Raw genomic sequence first — 23,605 nt, 5'->3', positions numbered from 1 at the left:
CTTCTCACATCACCCCAGAGAGAGGGCAGCGGGGGAACCGAGTGTGTACCTGGCTGTAGGCAGCAGAGCCTGAAAGAACCCAACAGTCACACAGGTTGGAGGAATTCACAGGGTGGCCGGGGAGAGAGCCAACGGGGCTCTCGCCTTCTCTGTAGTGGATGGAGTTTAGTCCAACATATCTTGCTAACACACTTCCTTGGCTGGATTCATCTCTTTGGCTCGATAGATCAATTCAGATTGAGGAGGCACCTACTGTTCTTGAGGTAAACTGGGAGGGAAACACAAAGTGTTTACAACATCTCCATCACCCAGATTACAGCGTGTCCTTAAGCTTTCTCTGCTGGTATCTGTCGCCTGCAGCTTCCTGGTGAGTGCCTGGCTGGTGGAAAAGCCTTTCTGAGAAGTGAGGCCATAGGTACCTAGAAATTACCTGCAGAGCTCCCCGCCGTCTGTCTGCCTCGAGTCTCCTGCCAAGCTCGGGGTCATTCAATGGGTGACACAGGCCACTGGCCCAGATGTGGGGACGCCAGCATCCTGCATCTTAAAATCAGGCTGATGTTCTTGGGTTTGGGGCAGTTTGGTTTTTAGCCTTTATGAGGTGGACTTAAGAAACTGTGTCCATTTTTTTTTAAGACTTACTGTAATTTAAAGGTCTGTTTTGACCTGTGGGTTCGTTAAGTGGGGAGTTTTACTGGTTTTAATTTAGTTGGGAGGGGGGCTGAGAATGAAAGATTTTGTCCAGAGGTTTCCTTTTCTCCTGTCCACAACATGAGCTTTCTAAAGGCAAAGTGTGAGGTGGAAGCTGGGGGACTGCGGTCACTCCCAGGGCCTCCCTGTTGCTTCCCCAGCCTTGGCCTTTGGCAAGGAGTATCCGAGGCAGCCGAGCCTGTGTGGGAAGAAGGCAGCCCCTCAGCAGACTGTTCTAGAAGGCCCCGAGGGTCTGCCCTTCCACCCTCTACCGCAGCGGGCAGGTTTGGGCCCCTTGCAAGCCTCACCCCCCCCCCCCCAGGGCTGCCTGGACCCTCTGCAGCTCTCCCCGAGCATGGAGGTCTGGGAAGCCCAGCACAGCCACGGCTCTCCCAGACTGGCCTGGCGAACCTGACCGTGAAGTAGGCTTAGAGATAGAAACCAAAGGCATGGATGGTCTGGCACAGCCACCCGGTCCCAGAGCAGTGGGCCCACTGCGTGCCCTGCCCAGGAACGGTCGGTCCCCCGCCCCCCCAGAGGCCTTGGGGTCTCAGCCCAGTGACATTTAGTAGAAGTCACTGCTTTCCCTTCTCCACCCCCCCATTCAAACCTTCATTAAAGCAAGAAATCCACAACAAATGCAAAGCTGTTTTCCTTGGCTTTCTTTTTTCCTGATCAAATATTCCTCTATTCTTTCCATCCTTCACCCAGCAGGCCCACAGGCCCTGCTGTGCTGCTGCGGGAGCAGGGCGCTGGAGGTGCCTGTCCCTTCTCCCCCCACAGCAGGCGGGACCGCTGACTGCCCCTGCTGCTGAAGCCCTTATCTCTCTCGCAGACATTTCCGGCTCAGTGCTGACTGCCCGCCCTCCCCCTCCGCTCGCCCTGCCTGCTCCACAACTCATTGGCCCTGAAGCCTCGTCTCCCTTGCGGTCTGCAGATGCACAGGGGCAGGCTGAACCGCAGCACATTTGAGCAGGTAGTCTTGTGACCTGTGAGTTGTGTTCTTTGTCCAGTGATAGAAGAAATTCTTTAAGGAGAGAGGTTTGTGGGGGGAGCATCCCAGGGGCTCACCTCCACCAGGGACAGCCTGAGTTCATCTCCCAGGGGCTATTGGGACCGTTTGGTTAAGGGCAGTGCTGGCCAGGTCACGGCAGGGCCAGGTCGAGCGCTGAGGGCCGGACAAGGGAAGAAACATCAAGGCTGTAAATCTGGAGTCACATATTGTCAACGCCAACTTAAAAGCGGCTTCCAGGAGTGCAACTGCGAGGCAGAGCAAGGCAAAAACCATAAAAGAAACATAGTAGTCGAAGGGAATGGTCCTCTTACTGCCAAAGGAACCCAAAGCAGAATGCAGGAGTGCTGGCTCGGAGAGCCCCCGCTGCGTCGAGGGCCATTCAGACTTTTTAATGTTCCAGAAAGCCTGCAAACACAAGGCTGGCTGAACCATGAAGACACACCTGGTGAGGATGGCGCTGGCCTCTAACTCGTCTCCCGCTACCATCGTCCTGCTCAGGGTGTGGTCTGAGGACTAGCAGATCAGCTAACGGGCTTTGAGAAGTAAGCAGATGATCACAATGAAGAATAATACAGCTGGGGAGGGGTGTGGTCCACCAGCACTGGACCCATCTGTTCCTCATTGTGCGTGTGTGGCTTTTTGATGGTGGGGCAGAATGAGCACAAATTCCCTTTGCCCCCCTGCTCTGCGTGTTCCTCGGCTGCTGTCCCTCCTGTCAGTGCGTGACTAGGAAATGCACGTTTGTTTTGCTCTAAGGCTAAGCCAAGGACACCTGGGCAGGCCGTCAGCTGGTGGGGAAGCTCACATCACGGAGTGGATCCAAGGAATGGCTTAGGGATTAGGAGCTATCTGAGACTACGCGTGCCTCAGCCCCCAAACATCACATGCAGAACTCAGGTCCTTGTCACATGTGCCGAGAGGCACTTTCATGGTCATTAACTGCCACTCTAGACCACAGGGTTCAAGAGGGCCAGAACGGTATCCACCACGTATCCCCAGGCACCCAGCACAGTGCTTGGCACAAGGGATTTACCAACTAAATACTGGTTGAGTCTCAGGAACCATCACAAAACCACCGCCGCCCTGGGCGGATTGTCCTGTTTGCAGCTCTGAATCAATTCTCTCCTCAGGTCTCACCCTACAGACCACACCTCGCAAGTGTCCTTGCTCGCTGGCTGCCAGCCAGCTTCTGCCAAGAAACACTGAGAGGAAGTGGGAGTGGGATGGAAACCAGGTCCAGCCAAGTTTGGTCCACCGCCCAGTCCCCACCCATCCAAGGAGCCGCTAGCCCCGGGGTCTCACCACCTCTTCTTAGTCCCTTAACCTGTCCACACCTCCACAAATAGTCCCCTCACTGCCCCTATCGCAGGAGACACACAGCCAGTTGGCACAGCAGGACAGGGTGTCCCATCAAGCATGGGCTATCTGGGGCTGTCTGTGCATCCAAAGCATCCTGGGAAGCAGGAGGAATGGTCCCACGAGAGCATCAAGAATGAATGGAGGATGGGAGGGTAGAGCTTAGTGGCAGAGTGCATGCTTAGGGTCCTGGGTTCAATCCCCAGTACCTCCATTAATAAACAAACAAACAAACAAACCTAACACCCCCTCAACTCCCCCCCCCAAAACCAACAAAAAAGAATGAATGGAAAAAGTCAAGATCACATACCCTTTTAAAAAAAAAAAAAGGCAGTTTGGTGACAATGAACCTGATCCTGAGGCAGCCCGCCCTGCCAACAGGTCCTTCCCTCAAAACCTCGGAGTTCTCGGTCGTTTCTCTAACGAGGGGCTCCTGCACAGGAACTGATCATAAACGACGACCGAAAAGAAAATTCAGTGGTCCAGGGGGGAGGTTGAGGGCAGCTTCTGCCAGAACTGCTCACTATACATCTTTTTTTTAACCCTGGCTTAAAAAAAAGGAAGCAGATCACCTTGCAGGCATATCTGTGAGTCCCTGGTGAAACCTACAGCCTGCTTTATAAGATTCAAAACCAGATATAATTCTTTTCCTAAGGCAGCTGCTTTCTCCCATGAGCCCTATGCCACGGGGCAGCTGGCTGCTGGAGCCCTGGGGTGCAGCAGGAGATGCAGCTGATCCCCTCAGAGGACTGGCAGGCCACACTATCCATGGCCAGGGGTGTAGAGTGGGTGGGGGCTCCCTAGAAATCCAGAGGAAATGGGACAGGCTCTGTGGAGGACGAGGAGGGGTGGTCGGAGCTGCAATGCAGAGGCAGCAAGAACCTACCTACCTGGGGCCACCTGCAGGAGAGGAGAGGGTGGTGGGAGGCAAGAGCCAGGTGGATGTGAGGGAGGGACAGGGGTGCAGGGACCCAGCTTTTGAACTACCTTTACCTGGTGGAGGCGGGCAGGTGGTCACCTCTTGGAAGGGGATCACTGTAAGGAGTTGGGAGAGGCCCATTAATACCTGGAAATCCTACTTCACCTTGACTTCCAGACACTCTCCCACCCCCCTCCCCTTTCCCTCATAAGGTCACTTTCCTGCAGGCTTTTGGGGGGAAAGGTAAGGACACAAGGGGCCTGAAGCCAACACTTTACCCACTGAGCTTCACACAATGATGGGGGTGCAGAGACATTTCCAAGGAAGGGCCTTCTGGTCAATGAACCCCCCCAAGTAGCGCCAGTGTTGCATCTGCCTCTGAATTGTCTGCATCGGGGAATTCCAGGCCCCACCCACCAGCCTGGCCCTAGTGGGACTGGCCCCACCCTGGGCTGCAGAGCTCGAGGTGAGAGGCTGGGAAAGGCTGGGACTCCCTGTCCTTGTCTGTGATGGGACCCTAAACGTGAGGGGTTTGGGTATCAGAAGGCTCAGAGAGATGACAGGGAAGTGGCTTTCCACAGCGATCCACCCAGGGCCCTGATTCCACTTCCTGCTCCCAGCCAGTCTCTGATTCCAGCCAGAAGTCTCCTCCTGATTCCTGCGGCATTTCACTCGTTCACTCACCCCTACCCAGCCCCAGGGAGTCACTGTGGCTCCCTTCTTGTCCCCACTGTTGGGCAGACACTGGCACTGACTGCCCTTTGGGGACCCAGGACCTGGGAGAGGCGGCAAATGGGCTCTGGGTGCCTTGCTGCTCCTTAAACCCAAATTACCCCCAGGTGCTGACGAGATTGCAAGGCCCCGGTGGCATCCAGGCTTGGGTGATGTGAGGTCAGCTACCACCACGAAGAGGGAGTTCCACGCCCCACCAGACTCACCTGGACAGCTGTCCCCGCAGGAGGCCCTTGGAGGATGCTCTCCACACGGGTCCCTTCTCTCCCTCTAAATGATGCCTGAGAGGCCACGTGAGATGAGGCCTGCAAAGAGCCCCCAGATTTAAACACGAAAACATCACTGAGGCCCTTAATGAGCGCTGCTTCCCCAGGTGCCTGGAGTCAGGTTGCGGGCTAAGGAATCAGGAGGAGGTGAGGAAACGGCATCAGCAAGCGGAGACTTTTTCCTTTCAGAAGCGTCGTGTGACCGGGAGGAAAGAAAGGGCTAGGGAAGAAGCTGGAGGCTGAGAACCAAACCCTCTCACCCCCACACTGGGATAGAGGGAAATGAAACCACACCTTCCTGCCCACATTCACAGGATGCTGCTCTTATACCGTCTGCATTATCATTTCTTTACCCTCTGGGGACTGTCCTCCTGGGCAAATAGTACGATTGTTTACTAGAAACTTCCCCCAAGACAACTTTTCCACGAAAAGCACCTCCAGGTGGTGCCTGAAGAGCCTTTGAGTCCCTCACCTCGCCGTCTCCGCCGATGTGGGACCCTGGTAGCGTGACTGTTACCCAACCCTAGGTCCCACCCTGAGTTACCCACCTCACACACAAATTCTGCTTCTTGGTAAAGTTCTGACCTTGTCTTTCCAGCTCCGAAAACCGGGCGCTGCTGTTCTCCCATCCATGCCGGGGCAAGTAGCGGGGGCCTCAGCTTTGTCTTATCACTGGGTGTGTTGGGGACATTTGAGGAGCCAGCTTATGACAATGTGGCTGAAGAAAGAAGGGTGTTTAAGGCCAGTTGACAGGGAAAAGTCAAATAACCGAGAGAGGTCAGGTCAGGTTCCTGAGGAGGCAAGAGGGCCTGGAATCAGAACGAGCAGAGGCAGCAGAATTACTGCTGAGCTGCAGAGGAGGTTCTTCTCAACTGTGAACAGTGCAGAAGAGAAGTGCCCACGTGAGCAGGTTTGTCTGGATGAGATTGGGAAAATGACAGTTCTCACCTGACAGCTTCTATTTTCCCTTTAAGAGGGTGAAAAGCGGGGAGGGGTTGGAAGAGAGTGAAAAGTGTTTGGAATAGTTCTCGTGGAGGTCGGGGAAGTGAACCAGCCTGAGAAGCCATCCTCGGATATGTAAGTGCTAAGAGATTTTAAAGTCACTTTAGCTCACTGTCACATTCCATTTCCTCGGACACCCCAAGGCTGCCACAGACAGCCAACCCTAGGGAAAGTCCTGGATGATGAGAAGGAGCAACAGTAACATTTATGGCTTCTGATGTGCTGGGCGCCAAGATAAGCATCTTACATTTGTAGATGGTCTCTACATGGTATACATACATGTATATATGTACATATGTGTGTGGTGCGCGCGCGCACGCACACACACACCGTACGTACATACATAACTTCTTCCCATTTAGGTATTTCCACAAACTTATGAGGGGATGAAATTACCTTTTCCATCTTAAAGACAGGAGAACTGGGGCTCAGCGGGATTCGGTTCCTCAACTCCAGCCCAGAACCACCTGCCCAGGTGGCTGCTGACCCCAACAGAGGCAGCCGTGAACTGCCTGACGAAGGGGGCTGGAAAGACCACAGAGGTAAGGGAGGTGGAGAATTCTTAATAATGAAGAATCAGCTTCAGAATGAAAGCAAAGAATGAAAATAAATTCTGTGCCTGTCTGGTGCTCCCGCTGGAGGCAAAGTTGAACAAAGGGAACTCGAGAGTCCCCGGTGGGGCTGGGGGGTGACACGGAACAAGTCAACAGTCCATCCCCCTCCCTGCCCCTTCTCCTCCCTCTTCCCCCACCCCCTCAGGTATTCACAGGCTCTCAAGCCTCTTGGGGCCATCTCCCTACCTCAAGCGCCATCACTGTGCCTGCTCATGGGCCCCCAGGTGCTGTCCTCAATGTGCCAAAGGCCTGTGTTTTCAAGGAAGTGCGAGAAAACCCATCCCTCCCTCTCTCTCAGGGTCACCTTTGATTCCACCGCTTGGGCCCCCGGATCTAGAATGCATCTTGTTTGATTTGTGCCTCAGAAAGCCCTCTCACCACAGGCCTTAGACACACGAGTCCCTGAGGCAGGTGTGCGTGAGTGCATGTGTGTGTGTGAGCCAGGGTGTGAAAGAGCACATGCGAACGAGTGTGTGCGTGAGGGTGTGTAGAGTGTGCAGAGTGCAGGGAGGAGTAGCAGAGGGCGGAAACTTAACAACATTATGCATTTTCCTCATGACCCCTTTTACCTCACTGACTCATACAGACAGGCTGCCCACAGACCTCGGGCTGCACCGGGTTGTTCTGGCCCCACAGGACCGGTCTGGTTCCAACTCACCTTAGGCCAGGGCCTCTGCTGTTGAGACAATATTCACTTGTCCAGCTTTTGACCTAAAACTGGGCGGGCACCTTGGGGCTGCTCCAGGAATGTGGACCCTGCCCTCTGGGGGTCAGTGAGACAAACCTGAGGCCCACGGTGACCTCGATGCACTATGGCTTCCCCATCCGACCAGAGCACGAGCTGGGGTGCAGGGTGCGGGGTGAGAACAGCTGGACTCAAAGGCAGGAAGGATAACGCAGGGGCGGGTTGTCCTCACAGGCCCTGTTCTGTTCGATCAGGAAGAGTGACTTGTTTGTTTTGTTTGGGAATTTGATGGGGACAGGGACACCCACGCCCCAAGGCCAAGGTCACGCAGCCCAACTCTTGGAGGTCAAAGCAAGGAGGATGGGCATTTTTTCAAAAGTGCCTACCTTGGTGGGCTGCTTTTCAGATGTCTGAAAACAAAACTTTTGGTAAGAATAAAGGCCTAAGAGACACAAACATACAAATACATGATTCTACTTACATGCGGTCCCTAGAATAGGCCAATGCATAGACACAGCAGTTGGAATGGAGGTTACCCGGGGCCAGGGGCTGGGAGGCGGGGGAATAGAGAGCAGGGAGGTCTTATTTAATGGAAGCTGAATTTCTACTTGGGATAATTAAAAAGCTCTGGAAATGGACAGTGGGGATGGTTGTACACACTGTGAAGGTACTTCATGCCACTGAATTGTGCACTTAAATGGTTAAAAATGATAAATGTCATCTCATGTATCTTTCAAATAATAAAATTTTAATTAAAAAATAAATTTTAAAAATTTAAAAATAAATTTTATAAATAAAAAAAGAATACAGGGCTGAGGAGGCAAGAGCAGCTGTGGGGGAGGGCAGCGGGCCTGGGGCGGGATGGGGCCCGAGGCTGGGGGGAGAACGCTGGAGGCGGGGCTCCGGCACACAGCGTCAGCGCTGTTCCAGTTGCAGAGTTCCTCCCCTGCTGTTAACAGCTCAGTCCCAATGTGTGCACTTGAAGGGATTTGAAATATAGGACTTGACTGTTCCCCAGCTGGCAGGTCCTACCAGGGCAGCTCCGGTCCTAGCCGGTTCCTTCCTGCCCAAAGCACCATCCGCCCTCCCTTCTCTGTTGCTCCCTGGTGACTGCAGGACCCACACAGTCAGCTGCAGCTCTGTTCCCTCCTTTCCCAGAGTGGCAGCCAAAGACACAGGACTGTCCCTCACTAATGCTATGGGAATCATAAAACCCTGCAAGACCCCAAGTGCTCAGGACGGGGGGGTCTTTCAAAAGGCCCTTCTGCTCTGCTTTTCTTCCCATTTCTTCTCTTCTGTACCCATCAGCTATTGACACAATATTGCTGCACATCAAGTCACCCCAAATCGTAGTAGTATAAACTAACAGACATCCATTATTTCTCAAGAGCCTCGGGGTCAGCTGGCCTGAACCTAGTTCCCCTGAACCCGAGCAGGCTCGTTTATGTGACTGCCATCAGCTGAGGGCGACTGCCCCGGGACGGCCCCAGCTGGGAGGACTTAGTGCTGTTCTACGCGGTCTCTCACCCTCCAGCAGGCTAGTCGGGGCTTGTTCTCATGCTGGAAGTGGTCAAAGAAAACAGGCATCAGGCAAGGAAAACCACGCCAGACTATTGTACTAGAGGTCAAGACAACTGTAGGAGGAGGCAGAGATTGAAGGCTACTCTGAATATAACAGGCAGCTGGGGATTTATAGCCAATGGGCAGGGCGAGGGAGTCAGTGGATGGAAAATTACCAAGAGGAACTTGGTTAGGTATCAAGGGTGGGGGGGATTCTTGCTAAACTGGCTTGGCGGGATTCTTGCTGAACTGGTCAAGAAGAGGGCTCAGAAGAGAAGCCTGGAACACAAGTGGAAGCGTCCAAGGCTTCTTAAGGCCTTAGCTCAAAATTGGCAGGGTCACTTCCACTGTGTTCACTAGCCAGAGCACGTCACAAGGCTGGCACAGGTCCAAGCAGTGGGGAAATGGCTCCATCCCACTGCAAATGGCCTGGGCACTGGGAAGTGTGGGACATTGAGGCCACCTTTGCTACTCTCTTCATGGGAAGACCCTCTTCCGCTGACCAGGACCATCAGGTAAAGTGTGAAGTCCTGCATGCTCCCTGTGTCCTGACTTAGCTGGTAACCTGGCTGAGCATGGAAGGCTTACCTGCACTTGAACAGAAGGACTAGAAGGTGCCAGAACTGGAACCCAAGTAACCTAGTGACTCAGTACGGATGAGGGTGTCACGGCTGGGGCCAGGACCTGGATACGGCAGTTCACAATGATGCTCTTTGGCTCTGCCTCCTGGTCCATGTCCTCCCGTCACCTGTGCGCATGAATCTGTTCTGCCAGAGGGCAAACCCTCAAAAGGACATGTTTGTTCTCTCCTTCTTCCCAGGAGAGAGTGCTTTACCTAGAGAACATGTGATAAGCCATCAACACACACAATTATAATGATAGGTTTAACTCCATTGGACCTTCAAGACCCCCAGGGAGAGGACAGTTCTGGGAGCTGAAAGCTTAAAGTAGTTCTGCCCTGCTGGATAGTGGTGACCACACCTCCTCTGCCCTGTCCAACTGCACCACAAACGGGGCACCCAGACCCTTGGTTTCCCAGAGCACAGCCAACACCAGGCTGTCTTGCGTAACAGACTTTACTGAAGGCCTGAGGATCACAGAGGGCACTGGCTGGAAAATGAACCTTAAACGTGGCCACCAAGCTCTAGAAAAGTATGGACCATCCACTCCCGCTGCCTCTCTCTGGAGCTCCCTCACCCACTTCTGGGTGCCGGGGGTCCCCTCTTTCCACCCCCAGATTTCCCCTGCCCCATGCTCAGGACTTCAGCCCCACCCCCAGACAAAGATGTTGCTGTCAACATCTCTCTCCTTTGCTTCTTCCCTGGGTCCAGTATAGACAAACAGGTCTAGGTTAACACTGACCAACCAAGACATCATGGAAGTCAAATGCATCCGAATTTTCTAGTAGCCCAATTTAAAAAAGGCAGAAAGAAACAGGAGAAATTAATTTTGATAATATACTTTATATAACCCCATATATCAAAAATATTATTTCAGCATGCAATCAATCAATACAAAATGATTATGAGATTATTTTACATCCTCTTTTTTTATACTAAGTCTTTGAAATCAGTGTGTACTTAGACTTCCAGCACATCTGAATTTGGGCGCACCCCCTCTCAGGGCTCTACAGCCACATATGGGACACCCGACAGGACAGGGCAGGTCTAGAAGGAGGAGTTGCGTGGCCCTCCCCATGCAGAGCAAAGTGGCCTGGAGGCTGGTAGAAGTCTGGGCCTGTGTTTAAGGTGCAAGAACTCACTCCCCGAGGCTAACAACCTTTTCTGCACAACTCTCCTGTCCAGGTCAAAGAGAAGAGAAAGAAAGGCAAACTACCAAAAAATAAATGGTTTATTTTCCCTTCTATCCACAGCAGACTGATAACCATACCCAATCACACAGAACCTTGCCTCTTTTGACAGAAAGTATATCCTTTATTTGGACAAATGAAAAACCAAAACACCCTGGGTTTCGCTTGGGGCCAGCAAGGACATGACCCAGACAGGACATGACCAAACGGATCACTTCGGGTAAAAGGGAGTGCTGGGGTTACCTGGAGATTCCCCACCTGGGGGCCAGGGCCCAGAGAGCCACAGAAAATGAGAGCTCAGGAGACTGCAGTCATCTGGAGCAGCCCTTTGAGTTACAGAGCCCTGGGCTCGCCCTGTGTTCAGAGTTGAGCACATGAACTTGGGCATAAAAGATAGTGGTTAAAGCTTCAAGCAAAAAGCCCAATAAGAAATGGAAGGTGAGGAAAACAGGATGCTACATTGAAGAAACACCTTATCCTCTGCCTCTTGCTGGTGTCAAAGTAAAAAGACCTGAAAGTTTAAGAACAATGGGACTCTAGAATGCAGTTTAAAAAAAAAAAATCACACAAACAAAAACAAAAATCTTTGCTAGAGATTCTCTTTTTGAAAAAAGGTCTAACACTTTTGCAAAAGTTTTTGAGGTCAGTCCTGCTGGGAACACCAGATCGGACTTGTTAACTGTGCATGGCTCTTTGCAGCCTTAGGAATCTCCATTTGCTTGAATGACACTTGGAAAGACAGCATAAGATGACATTTGGTCAGATGCCACTTTCCACAAATGGAGAATTGGCCTCAGTTGTACAGAGAGGTTTGCAGGGGCAAAAGAAGGAAAATTCTAAACCCAGATTTTCTATTTGATCCTCAGTAGAAAGTTTGACATCTCAGATTAAGAACAAAGAGCAAAATGAAACTATATATATATGCGTGCAAAGGTCACTTCGAACATCTTTACCTTAAATGACAAGCAGAGACCAGGAAAAGACAATGACATGAATTTAAGGTACTCAAGAGCCAATCATACTACTCCATTCCTATTCGCTTTGTTTTGTTTCTTTTTTCAACAGCTTGGAGGAAACATGCAGGAAGAATGGCCTGACTGAGCTGACCTCCTGGGCTTAGGAGCCCTTCCACTCAGAAAACCAGCAAAGCCTCTCTTAGTCTTCCCAGGACCAAGAATGAACGAGGCTTGTTTCACAGATGCTGAAGATGGTTCTCCATCACCAACACTGGTGTCCAACACTGCAGGGCCTGGGTACTCCCTGGCCAAGACTCACTGGACTTTGTTACCTTCTGTGTCTCAAAATGACCAAAACTGACACCTGGCAAAGTAGTAAGGTATTCAAAAACCTATTATGAGCAGAAATATATGGAGATAGACCTTATTTTCTTAAACCTTCATTGTAGATTCAGAAGCAAATGACCACCTCATGTAAATTCATTTCTTTGGACTTCCATAAAGGCAAGGCTTAGAGTTTTAATCCAGTTTTTAATCTGGTCTTATACTTCAGCATCCAATGATTTGAAACCTCCTCTGGAAAATCAGGAAATTAAATAGATTATGAATATAAATATATGTTACATATTTATGTTTATTTCATCCATCACTGCTTATTAACCCTATTCCCTCTGATAATCACTAATATCAAGTTCACCTAGCGGTAGACACAGAAAAGTGTGCAGAATTCAACACAACACACAACCACAAAAAGGCTTCAGTACTCACTCTGGAGAAACAGTGTCCCTGCTGGTGCTCTTACTTGGCCGGGAACTCCCATTTAAACCCCTTCCCCCGCCCCAGGGGAGGTCCTCACAAGCAATTCTTTCTGTGCCACTGGTGGGTGAGTGTGGATTCTAGGCAAGCCAGAACGACAGCAAAGAAAGGATGTCCCCAGAGGAGTCTCCAAGGGCGTAAAATTCACAAAAGAAAACTAAAATGGCAACAAAATACCTTGGGCCCACTACCAGGCAGCAAAAGCTTGTTTGGTGGAGGGTGTTTAATAAGGCGACCTGCACGGCAATCAGGGTGGGCGGAGCCATCCGCATGCAGGTGAGATCCTGCGTCTGTTCCCGCACAGCCGGGCGCAGCCGGGCACAGCTGGGCACAGCCGGGCCAGCAGGACCTGAGGGAGCCTCTCCACGCAGTCCGTTCTCAACAGCAGCCCAGAGACCCCCAGGAAGAGTCCTCCTTGACACCGGGAGCAGCAGCGTCTCGCCGGCTGTGCTTTCTTCCTTCCATCGCCCCAACAGGGCACTCCGAAGCCCGGGGCTGGGCTCTCCCGCAGCAGCCCTGGAGTCCCCTCGTCCTGGGCTTAGGAGCCCTTCTGCTCTGAGAAAACCAGCAAGGCCTCTCCGAGTCCGCTGAGCAGGAGGCTGTGAGAAATGCAAGAGGTCAGCTTTCCACTCCCTGGAGCCTGGAGGCTGTGGACGCACCAAGCTGCCTGGTGCCCACAGACCGCAGGGCAACGGATGCTCCCTCATCCTGCAACCGAACCTCTCATCCCGGCCCACCCCGCCCCGCTTCGAGGTCAGGTCAGGGACTGTCCGGGTCGCCCAGAAAACCTCAGCTCTGCGGGGGGAGGGGAGTGGGTGCAGGGTGGCTACACTTTCCCTCAGGGAAGAAGGTGACGTGTCCCAACCGTCCTGACCTGGAGAAGGTGACTGCACTTCGTTAATGCTCTCCAGTGAAAATACAGGAGAAGGGCTTCCCACAGAGCTGCCTGGTGCTCTCCGCTACAGAGGGTGGATGGATATGAAACCATGCAGGTATCCATAATCTCATTATTAAGCTGTCAATCTCTGAATCCTTTTATTTCATTTAGACTAACAGAACATTTAAAGGCAAAATACTAATGGGGAATCATGAATTTCCAATGAGAACAGAAAGAAATATGGTCACTGATCTGCAAATAAAAGCATAGCAGAACTGAAGATTGTGAGAAAAAGAGGAGCTGGGTATCTTAACATGCCTAAATGTAACACATCCAAAGGTCCATACATTTTCCACATTAAACTTCTCAGTAGACAACCTGGTGTCAGTCTGAATCCCCTGTTATCCCTCCCAAAGAGCACTTCTGAGGGCTGGGCCATTAAGTCAAGATTATGACAGAGTCTCTGATGATAAAATGCTCTTGTTCAGAGGTGCCAACAGCCCTTTCAATCCCACCTTCTCCTTTTGTTCTCCCATTCATCCATCTGTTTCCCACTCCTCCTATATACCCACACCCAACACACACACTGGCTAAGATACCTCCCTATTTCTAACGTGCATCTGGGGCACCAAGTGTATGAAACACACATTAAGTTGTGCACATCACATTCCTGGTGAAAAATGTCACCAATGTGGGTGACGCTGACATAAAGATAACTTGGACCATGGACCATGGACCACTTCCAGCACAGGAAAGCATCAACTACTTGTGCGAATATAAAACAATAAGCTGGGTTCAAACAGTGCTCGGACGTTCGTTAGCTACATAATCCCGTGCACGTGATTCAGCTCAGTTTCCTCAGCTGGACCACAGGAGATGGTCACCTCTAACAGTCCTGTGAGGCTTAGGAGGACACACTTGAAGCAATCTGCCCCCGTGTGTGGACTACAATGGACAAGCTGTAAAATACTATTCCTTTCTCATCGATTGCCCTCCCAGAGCAGCGATCCCTTCCTCACGATCAGCTAGCTTCCCGAACGCTGCTTGAAGACTCCTAGTGAAGGACACATCCTGCTTTGCAAGGTAAGCTCCAGCCATGGCATTCAGGCACGCATCTACAGGCACCTTACTCATGGAAGGCCCCGGGCACGTGGTCCCTCCCGCCAGGAGGGAGTCTTGCCTCAAACTGACCTGACAGCTGCTTCTTACATCCTCGCCGAGAGCTACTCTCTAGGGCAACAGAGAACAAATCTACGCCTCCATCACCCACCTGTCAACACTAGAGAGTGGAAAAATGCTCTGAACCACCCCCACCTCCTCTCCCTGGTGACTTAAGGCCTCTCTTTGGGTGAGGACAGACAGAGGTGCTCGTCAAGCAGCCAGTCCCTGGGGTGTGGGCTGGGAGGATGTGCCCCAAGCCCAGCTAACAATGGGGAAGGGGCGGAGAGGGGCACGAGGGAGATGTCTGCCTGATTTCTTAAGCTCCAAGTTGGAGTGGACTTTCCTCTTTCCCATAGAATTATTATAACTAGTGACAATAAGTCAGTGAATTCTCTTTAATGCACACTGAACTCGTAACAGCGCTGCTGAAGCTTGTCTACATTATGAACCAAATACACTTCTGAGGACTTCCCTAGACCTGTAATCATCATCTCTAGGATTGCTTCTGGGATAAACTGGGGCCCAAGTTCCAAAAGACCGTATTTTGAAACATGACCCATTTGTGCTTGTTCCTGGTCAAGTTCAGGGGCAGACCCCGGTGCTGGCGGGTTCTACCACCCCTTCTCTTTGGCTGAAGATAGAACCTGGAAAGGGAAGCCATTCATTTCATACACAGGCTCACTTCTAAAGACCTGGCTTTTCCTTCTAAGCGGATCTGATTTTCCCTTCAACGTCCCTTAAAGAACGCACACACCGTCTTCCTAACCCCCTGGGCAAGCGCAGTCACGGTGACCTGATGCAAGATCTGTACAGAACTGGCTTTGGAAGAGTTTTATTTCTGCAAATGTAACAGGGGGCTCAGTCACTTGCACTAATCCTCCTTAATCACCAAGGAGGAGAACAGGGTATCGGCTGGCTCGTTGCCACCCTCACTCCTGTAGCCTTAGAACAATGCTGAAGTGCAATAACCTGGCATTCCATCCCTTTGGCTTAGCGATTTAATGAAACACCAAGCGGCTTAGGGAATGCTGACATGAAAAGAAACCTGGCTCCGTTTACTGTGAAGACAGCCGGGGAGGTGAGCTTTGATGCTGTTTTCTAAACAGCGGGAGACACTGACACGCAGTGCAGGAATCTTAATAGCATTACAACTGTTTAAGTCAGAGCTTTACTGAACTGTTTGCAAATCTTGTAATCCCCATCTTTCCTGAAGTGAACAAACTTCATGTAACTAAGGCATAAACATCAGATTGCAGAGCAGAGCCGGCCAGAAATAGCCATCACTAGCTTCTCTTCCAGGCGGTTATTTTCAGCATCTCTCCAGTCCTTCTCTTTTCTCTCATCGGGAGCCAAAGGCCCCATCTCAATTTTACATTTATTATGCGCTGATTCAATGAATGCCTATGGTACCCACCAGATGGAGGACAGACTGTGTCCTTTTCCCAGCTGGAGGCCTCACACTTACAACACCCAATAAATATTTGCTCAATGAGTAACGGAATTCTTATACCTGCTCCCCCTTCTCCCATCTAGATTCCAAACTGTTTTGTTTTTTTTTTTCTCTTTTCCTCTTTTCCAAAACTAATGGACCACTCCCTTGGGAACTTGCTGAGTGATAGACAGTTCACAATCTGATAAATGGTAATGAGCATCGTTACTTAGAAGGCCCTTCTTAGCACTTCAAAGAGGGGGTTTCAAATTTTTAATTCAGATGGAAACTGGATCAAGTTCAGACACTGTGTTCCTAGGTGCATTTTAGGGTGTGTTGGGGGAAATTCTTTCTTCACCCCTAAATTGATTCTTCCTACAAACAGACTTAGGCAGTCTCCAGGCAGTCCCCGAAAATTAAAGGCTTAGATATCTTTACTCAGAGATGATGCAAGATCATTTTCTAAAGACTGTTGGTGTTACTGAAGTTGGGACTAGGATCAAGTTCAAGCGATCCTCGTGCTGGTAACCCAGGACCAATGACGGGTTCGCTGAATAATGGGCAAAGGAGAGAAGGGGGTCAAGAAATCCTACAAAGAGCCTGTGTTTTGGTTATTCCTTTCTCTCCTTGTACCTAAACTATTTCACAGATAGGAGTGACTCTCCTAATCTAAAGAGGAGTCAAAGAGGAGGCACCCACAACTAATTCTACTCGACAAGGACACTGCTCAGGGTTCCGAATTTTTTCTTTTGTATCTGTTCCTTGGACGAAACTTTGGAATAGAGGGCATTCACAGTGATACATACCCTAAAATGCTGTTAAGTTAAAAATGAATAACTAAACATTAATCTGGATATTTAAATTACCTTGCAATAGATTGTTTTTATAATTAAAAACCAGATTAATTAGCTGGACAGGAGCAGTTGCTTTTAATTAAAGGCTTTAAAAGTTGATCAATGTTGGGGGCTTGTTAAGTTTATAATTTTTCTTGGGTACATGGTTTAGAAGTTTGGCACCTGTTGATTAATGCCAGGCAGAGAGACGCAAAGGTGAATGAAGGGGAGTGCTCAGCCGGCAGGTAGGTGGAGAGTGCACACCTGTGTGGTCAATGCTGGTGGCTGGACACACAGAGGGTGGGGGGGCTGCTGAGGACTTGACCCTGGAGCCGATCCAAATCTCTGATTAGGAGATAAGCAAGTTCCTTAAGATCTTGCTGCAATTTCAAATGCCATTTCTCCACTAACCGCCACAAACTTTTAGATCCGTGAATCCCCAGTTGGGGCGATTCTGCCCCCAAGGGAACCTCTGGCAATGTCTGGAGACATTTTTGGTTGTTACAGCTGAGGAGGGTGGCTACTGGCATCCAGTAAGGTGGGGCTCAGTTTTGCTGCTAAAAATCCTACAAGGCACAGGACGGCCCCTCACAACAAAGAATGATCTGACCCAAAATGTCAACAGTGCTGACAGTGAAAAACACTACTTTAGACAATGAGTGATTTTGTGCGTCTAAGCTGTTGCCCACCCAAGAAGGTGGATGAGGACATGTGCCCTCGTGTCCTAGATGGAGACCTTGCTAGGGTCACAGACTGTGTCTGTAGCCTCAGAGCCTGGCAGGCACTTGTGGAATGAATGACCACACAGGCAAATAGAGGGAGGCTGTCAGCCGAGTCGGGGTCCTCAGCCTCAGCCCGCCTGCAGTGGTGGAGGCCTGCTGACTCGGAGAGCCCACGTGAAGGGCAGCCTCTTCCCATTTCAGCAACTGCTGCTCAAATTAACAGCTGTTCCACATTTTCAAAAGAATCTGGAAAGCTGGACTTTTATGGGGAAATCATCTGATTTCTAAATGTTAACTAATTTGAAATTTGAAAATCAAAAAAGAAGAAACAATAACTATACAGGCAAACACAGTAGGTCCAAACAAAACAGACCTGCAGCCCTGCCTTTTGTAACTTCTGATCTGTCTAAGCTCCCACAGGACAGAGACCAGCCACGAATCCCCGCCCAGGATCTGAGAGCTGGTCACCCAGTCCCAGCTTGAACACACCCAGTATATGGACCATGAAGACCAGCTCCGTGCCAAAGACAGGAAATCTGAAATACAGTCTGACACTCCTCTCCTGGTGGTTCACTTTGTGGTTGGAAAATTCTTTGAGGCTGAAAACATACCATCCTTAAACTCGAGAGTTCTAAAAAATCAGGAAATTCCAAAGTCAAGGTTCCTTTTGCAATAATCACACATGCTGTTTCCTTGATTTGGGTACACACAGCCTTTCTTTCCATCTTGTTCAGGGCATGCCATGAAGTTCACAGGATGTGGAACAGCCTGGAGACACAGCCTTTCACAGACGGCGGCTGTAACATTCAGAGTAAGCACGTCCTCCCCATTGGAGAGTGAGCTCAAGCTTATTTCTCACACTCGGTTCAACACCTGGGTTGGTTTGGTTTTTTTTAAATTCATTCTGCAATTATGCACAAAATATAGTCAATGAGACTAATTTATAAGAAAGAAAAATACTGTCTAGAATTTAGACGATCACTATGAAGAAATATACAGAAATTTGGGGAAGGGTCTCAAGGATACCAGGATATCTTGGCAGTTGGGTTTTTGGATGCCAACCTGCCCACCATTTGTGTCCTGACTTCCCAGAAGGACAGGTGGGGAGGAAGAAGGAGGCAGCAGGACTAGCTCCCTGATCCTCAGCCCCAGCTCCGGTTCCAAATCGTTCAGTCTCACCATTGGCACCTCCTGCCCCTCCACCCATCCCTGTCTTCCTGGGGCCAGAGGGACCAAATCCTTTTCCACCCACAGTCTAGCTATTCCCTTCTGCAGAAGGTCCAGTTTCAAGCCAGTTCCAAGGCCCTCCTGATCACCCCTTCAGTCTTCACGTCCATCATGCAGTCAAACAGTTACTATCTGACCACGCACATTAGCTCTGTGACTTCTCCTTCTCCTGAAAACCCCGAGGGCTGGATGATGCCTTATGCTTCTTAATAATGTCCATGTACTTTGCACACAGCACTCAATAAATACTGGTTAGCTGATTGGTAGAATTATGGCTTATAGTATTAAAATTCTAAGGCAATGAGATCCTTTTCCTAAAAATGTTCCACTGGACATTCTTAGTTCACCATGTCAGCCCCTGAACAAAACCAGAGCTGTTCCGTCCTGGGTAACGCTCCCTCTGTACTGCTGCCGGATCATCCAGATGCTCGTTATAAATGATCAGACTGGTGGGAAGAGGAACATTTAGGCCAATGTCTTTTCTACCTCCCTATGACCCATTTCTGTCGAGACACTGTCTCTGCTGCTGCTGCTAAGCCCTTGGTGTTTCCCAAGTCATTTCTAGGGGGCATGTGAGGTTTATGGGATCCTGGACACACACAGACCTGGATTTGAATTCTGGTCCAATCACCTAGTAGCTCTAAAATCCTGGGAAAGTCAATTAAATGTCCCTGAAACTCAGCTTCTTCATTGTTAAAAATGGGGATAACTTGGAGGGTTGTTGTGAAAGTCAGTGAGATCATTTTATTTTAAAAATGGCTGAAATACAGTAGTTGTTCAATAAACAGTTACTATTATTAAAAAAGGAGGAGAGATCAGGAGAAGGAAGAAGAGGAAGGCACAGGAGTATTTCCTAATTTTTCTTTTCCTTCCATTTTTCCTCCTGGGGCAGGAAATGCCCCCATTAGGGGATCCTGAAAGAGAGTGAAAATCCTTCACTGATTGCCGTGAGCAAAAGGATTCATTTCTGCCCGTCTGAATGGTTTACATACAGACCTGCCCTCAGGCAGGGAGAGAAGCATCTACAGACACCCAGGGAAGTGATTTTTCACCTTTTTCCAAGAGCTGTCCCTGGCCCTCGGGAAATACCTGTTTACTGAACAAACCCCTTCCAGCCCGAAGCCACAAGAGACGCAAAGTCACCTGTTAGACCTCCTCATGGTGGTGTCCCCTGAGCCTGCTTCTGCCCTCACACTTATCCTGAAGCAACTTCCTACTGAGGTTTAAAAATGTCACCACTTTCGATGCTATGAGGGCACCGGGGGATTGTTCACAAGATGTCCTGGGAGAGGGGAGGCTGCATGGGCACACCGGGCACTGTGGTCCTTGTGTAAGCAGGTGACAATTCTGCAGGTCCAACGGGCAAATAAAAGCGAAAAGCAGAGGGGCCAACCCTTAGGATTACTCTCACCCCAAATATGAGAAAAAATACCGATTTTCTAGAACTATGCCTTATTTGAGGAAAGCTAAACAACAGTTGTTTTTTGTTTCCATCATGCTGGTAAAGAAATGTCAAAACCTACTCCAAAACTTGTCTGCATTTCAATTTTGGAGCCCCATTCCTGGGCGGGGGTGGAGGGGGCCATACCAAACAATATATCCAAACTGGAATGGAAATCAGCATTCTCTTCAAGTGGCCCTTGGCTTGTTTTTCTTTTTAAAACAGAGGTTAGGAGACCAGTAAGTAGCACCAACAAATAGGAATTATGCTCCATAACGTGCTGTGTTAGTGACTCAGGCCAGGCAGCAGGCAGCCGTGGTCACAGGAAAGGAAGGCTGTGTGTCACCAGAGGAGCAGCCTTTAGGCCGGGCGAAGACTCAGCCAGGACTAACCACCCCAGGGACCCAGCAGCTCATCTTGCTCAGCAAGCACCACTCAGTGTGGTTTCACTTTGCAGACAATGGAGCCCTCCTCACTCGCACGGACATCCCTGACCGTACAGTCCAACATTCTCACCACTAGGTCCAAACTGGTGTGAGTTCTGGTGAGTGGAGACAGTGGACGCAGAGGACAACAGACCTTTACTTTTCACTTGATGCCTTTCTGTATCGTCTAATGTATCTCACAAAGAGCATGCATTACTACATAGCTTTAAAGTACATAAGTATATACCCCCCAAAATAAAGTGTGCCCACTGGTAAGGGGAGCAACAGTGATCTTCACAACTTAAACTCACCACTACTCCCCACCTTGTCTCCACCTTCCCTGAAGATGACAACTAAAACCCTTGGCAGTGATCATATCAGCTGGTTTGAATATTAACAAGTGGGAATAGATCAAAGTCCTAACTTGGTTATCTCTCCAATGGGCAGTCTGTGTAGAGAGTTCAGAGGTAGAACCCTACAGCCTACCTTCCACACAGCAGACCAAGGAATGTGTTTTTAACATAGCCCCACGTGGCTCCTCTGCTCAAAATCCTCTGATCACTTACCCCACCCCTACTCAGGGTAAAGCCAAGCCCTTACAATGGCCTTTAAGACCCCACATGGTCAGCCATCAACTCCCTCTCCAGCCTTCTCTCCTACTCCTCTCCCCCTATCAGCCTGCTCTGGCTACACTGCTCTTTGAGCAGACCAAGCACACTCTGACCTCAGGACCTTTGCACATGCTGTTCCCCCACAATGTCCCCATGGCTCACTTCCCCATTCCTTCAGGACTTTCTTCAAATATGGGGGTGGGGGAGGCAGTTCTGTCTTTAAGAAAATAGGCAGATGCATTCTAAATGAGGATGATCTGGAGCTTGCCTAAGAGAAAATGAATTGAAGGATCAAAGGAAAAAACCCAAACATAGTTACACACACACATACACACACACACACACACAATTAGCGGTTCACCAATAGTGGTTACTCTTGGGTGGATGAGTGGCTGAAAGGTGTACTGGTGAGGCTCTATTTCCTGCTCTGGATGCTGGCTGTAGTAGGTGTGGTATATTCAGTTTGTGAAAATGCATCAAGTTGCATATTTATATATATGCACACTTTTGAATGCATATTTATATGTCAATAAAATATATCCCCAAATCACACACCCTTTCTTTAACATTTGAGAGCAAAGATTGGTACCCTGAGGAAACCCAATTACTTTGCTGCTTCTTTCTCTGTGCAGACTTACCATCCCACGGTGGCACTGGTCAGGATCATATCAAACAGCAATATGGATAAACCAGCTGTGATCACCTGCAGAAATAATTTCAACAAAGGCCATCAGAGCAGTAGAACCTTGGTAACCTTCTCCGAGGCCATTCACAAGCTGAGATTGTGCTAGTTCAGATCCCAGACATAAGCCATGTCTTCCCACTCCCTGTCCTTGCACCCCCACACTTCCTAGACCGCTGCATTTAACAGAAAATGCTAATCCTAGTCTATTCTGAGGTGAGAATCTTCAAAGAAGCATTTAAATTCCAAACTCTTCAAAAGAGGAGGCACACGGCCAACATCTCACTCATCTCTCTCCAGGGCAGGGGCAGAGCAAGAATACCCATTTCCATCTTGTCTCAAGTGTGCAAAAATAATCCCCCAGTTCAGAAGTACTCATTAACCTGCACCCAGATCCTCTAGCTAAAATCCCAGCTGTCAACCTACCTTTTCCTACGGCACCGTCCCTCCCCTGTCCTAATGTCCCAGTCTTTCTGGCTTACAACACAGTCTAAGAAATCAGGTGCTTCCTCAGGGAGGGAGCAATTAAATAATGAATTAATTATTTGCAAATATCTAGAGGCCAAAGGAGAGGGAAGAGGTTACCCTACATCTCTCAAAGCTAGAAATTCCAGAAAAGTCTCCTAGGACCAGCAGTAACGGGACCCAGACTCCCAAGGTGCCCCTAAACAGTAAGCACAAAGAGTATTTGTGAACCAAAGGCCCAGCTTTGTCAGCGCTTGGAACGTCTGCTCAGGAAAGATGATTCCTCCCCGAATTCCACATTCTGGAATGCACGCTGGCTCCCATTAGAAAGGTCATGCTAGGGACTTGCTTCCGTGCAAAGACAAGAAGAACGAACCAGGCTGTCCTGGGATAGGCCACTCAGGCCGGATGCCCTTGGAGACGTCAACTGTCATCTCACTCAAGGGGACGTCATGTCCTGTCTTGGAGGCCTCTCTAGGTCCCAAGCTGGGAACAAGGCAGCAAGCAGATGGTCAGAAGGAAGGAGTATGTTAAATGAGTTTCATCTTCATTCATTTACTGTCTCAAAAAGAAGTCTGGAAATATAAACCAGGAACCTTCAGTATAGAAACTTAGTGAGATTTTAGAACCTTTGTAAGCAGTTCACCTCTCTTGAGGTCACTTTCTGTTTGCTTCCCTTTATTGATTTGCAGTGAAAGCCTCGACAACAAAAAGGAAAAAAAAGCAGGGTCACAGAGATAGTTGCAAAGCAGAATGCAAAGGACAAGAGGAAACAGCTTTCTCCAAGTGAAAGCTGAGTGGTGGCTTTTATCTTAAAGAGCACGATGAATGGAGCTCTTCTCCCCCCGTCCTCCCTGCGGCTGGTGTGATATTTCATTTAGGACTTTTGCAAGTACGGTCATAAATTTGATCCTCTTGCAATGGAATTGTCTGGTTTTGGAAACAAGGTGACACAAACCACACAAGTCAGTTAAACAGGCTTCCCTGCTTCTTTTCCTGTAAAGGATGCACATGGTCTTTGCTGTGGAACTGAGCTTGGACCTGAACGCCTCTGGACCTGGAGCTTCTAGTTGGCATGGCCTTTAACAGCCACTGTCCTAATCAAGCCTTTTCTTTCTCCTGGATCCATGATTGTCATTTTCACTTTTTCAAAAAAAATTTTGTTTTTCATCTAGGTTGTCCAACTCATTAACATTGAGCTGTTTGGAGAAATATTACTTTATCTCATTTATGCCCATTTGATCACCTTCCCTTTTATTTTTACTTTAATTGTCATTTTCTCTTACTTTTTTTCCCCCCTTCCCTTCCTTAATT

At 49.5% G+C, this 23,605-nt stretch overlaps 1 protein-coding gene across 4 annotated transcripts in view; it reads right to left on the bottom strand.

Annotated features, from left to right (window-relative positions):
• The window catches only part of TMEM241 (transmembrane protein 241), a 99,408-nt gene that overhangs the window by 6,470 nt on the left and 69,333 nt on the right, over positions 1 to 23,605 (bottom strand). For 2 of the 4 annotated variants that reach the window (XR_010378671.1, XR_010378670.1), the window contains exon 14: positions 50 to 268. Coding sequence is in view for 2 of the 4 variants with exons in the window: in XM_031439075.2 (XP_031294935.2) it covers positions 12,499 to 13,017 (519 nt within the window). In the remaining 2 variants the exon portion in view is untranslated. Of the gene's footprint in view, positions 1 to 49; positions 269 to 10,279; positions 13,018 to 21,782; positions 21,848 to 23,605 lie in introns of those variants that run through there. The other 2 variants (XM_010976870.3, XM_031439075.2) reach the window with 2 other exon arrangements.

Source organism: Camelus dromedarius, chromosome 32 (genome assembly GCF_036321535.1).
Source record: "Camelus dromedarius isolate mCamDro1 chromosome 32, mCamDro1.pat, whole genome shotgun sequence".
NCBI classification, from domain to species: Eukaryota; Metazoa; Chordata; class Mammalia; order Artiodactyla; family Camelidae; genus Camelus; species Camelus dromedarius.
The sequence above is the reverse complement of the archived record's forward strand: the minus strand, read 5'-3'. Positions and strand labels throughout refer to the sequence as shown.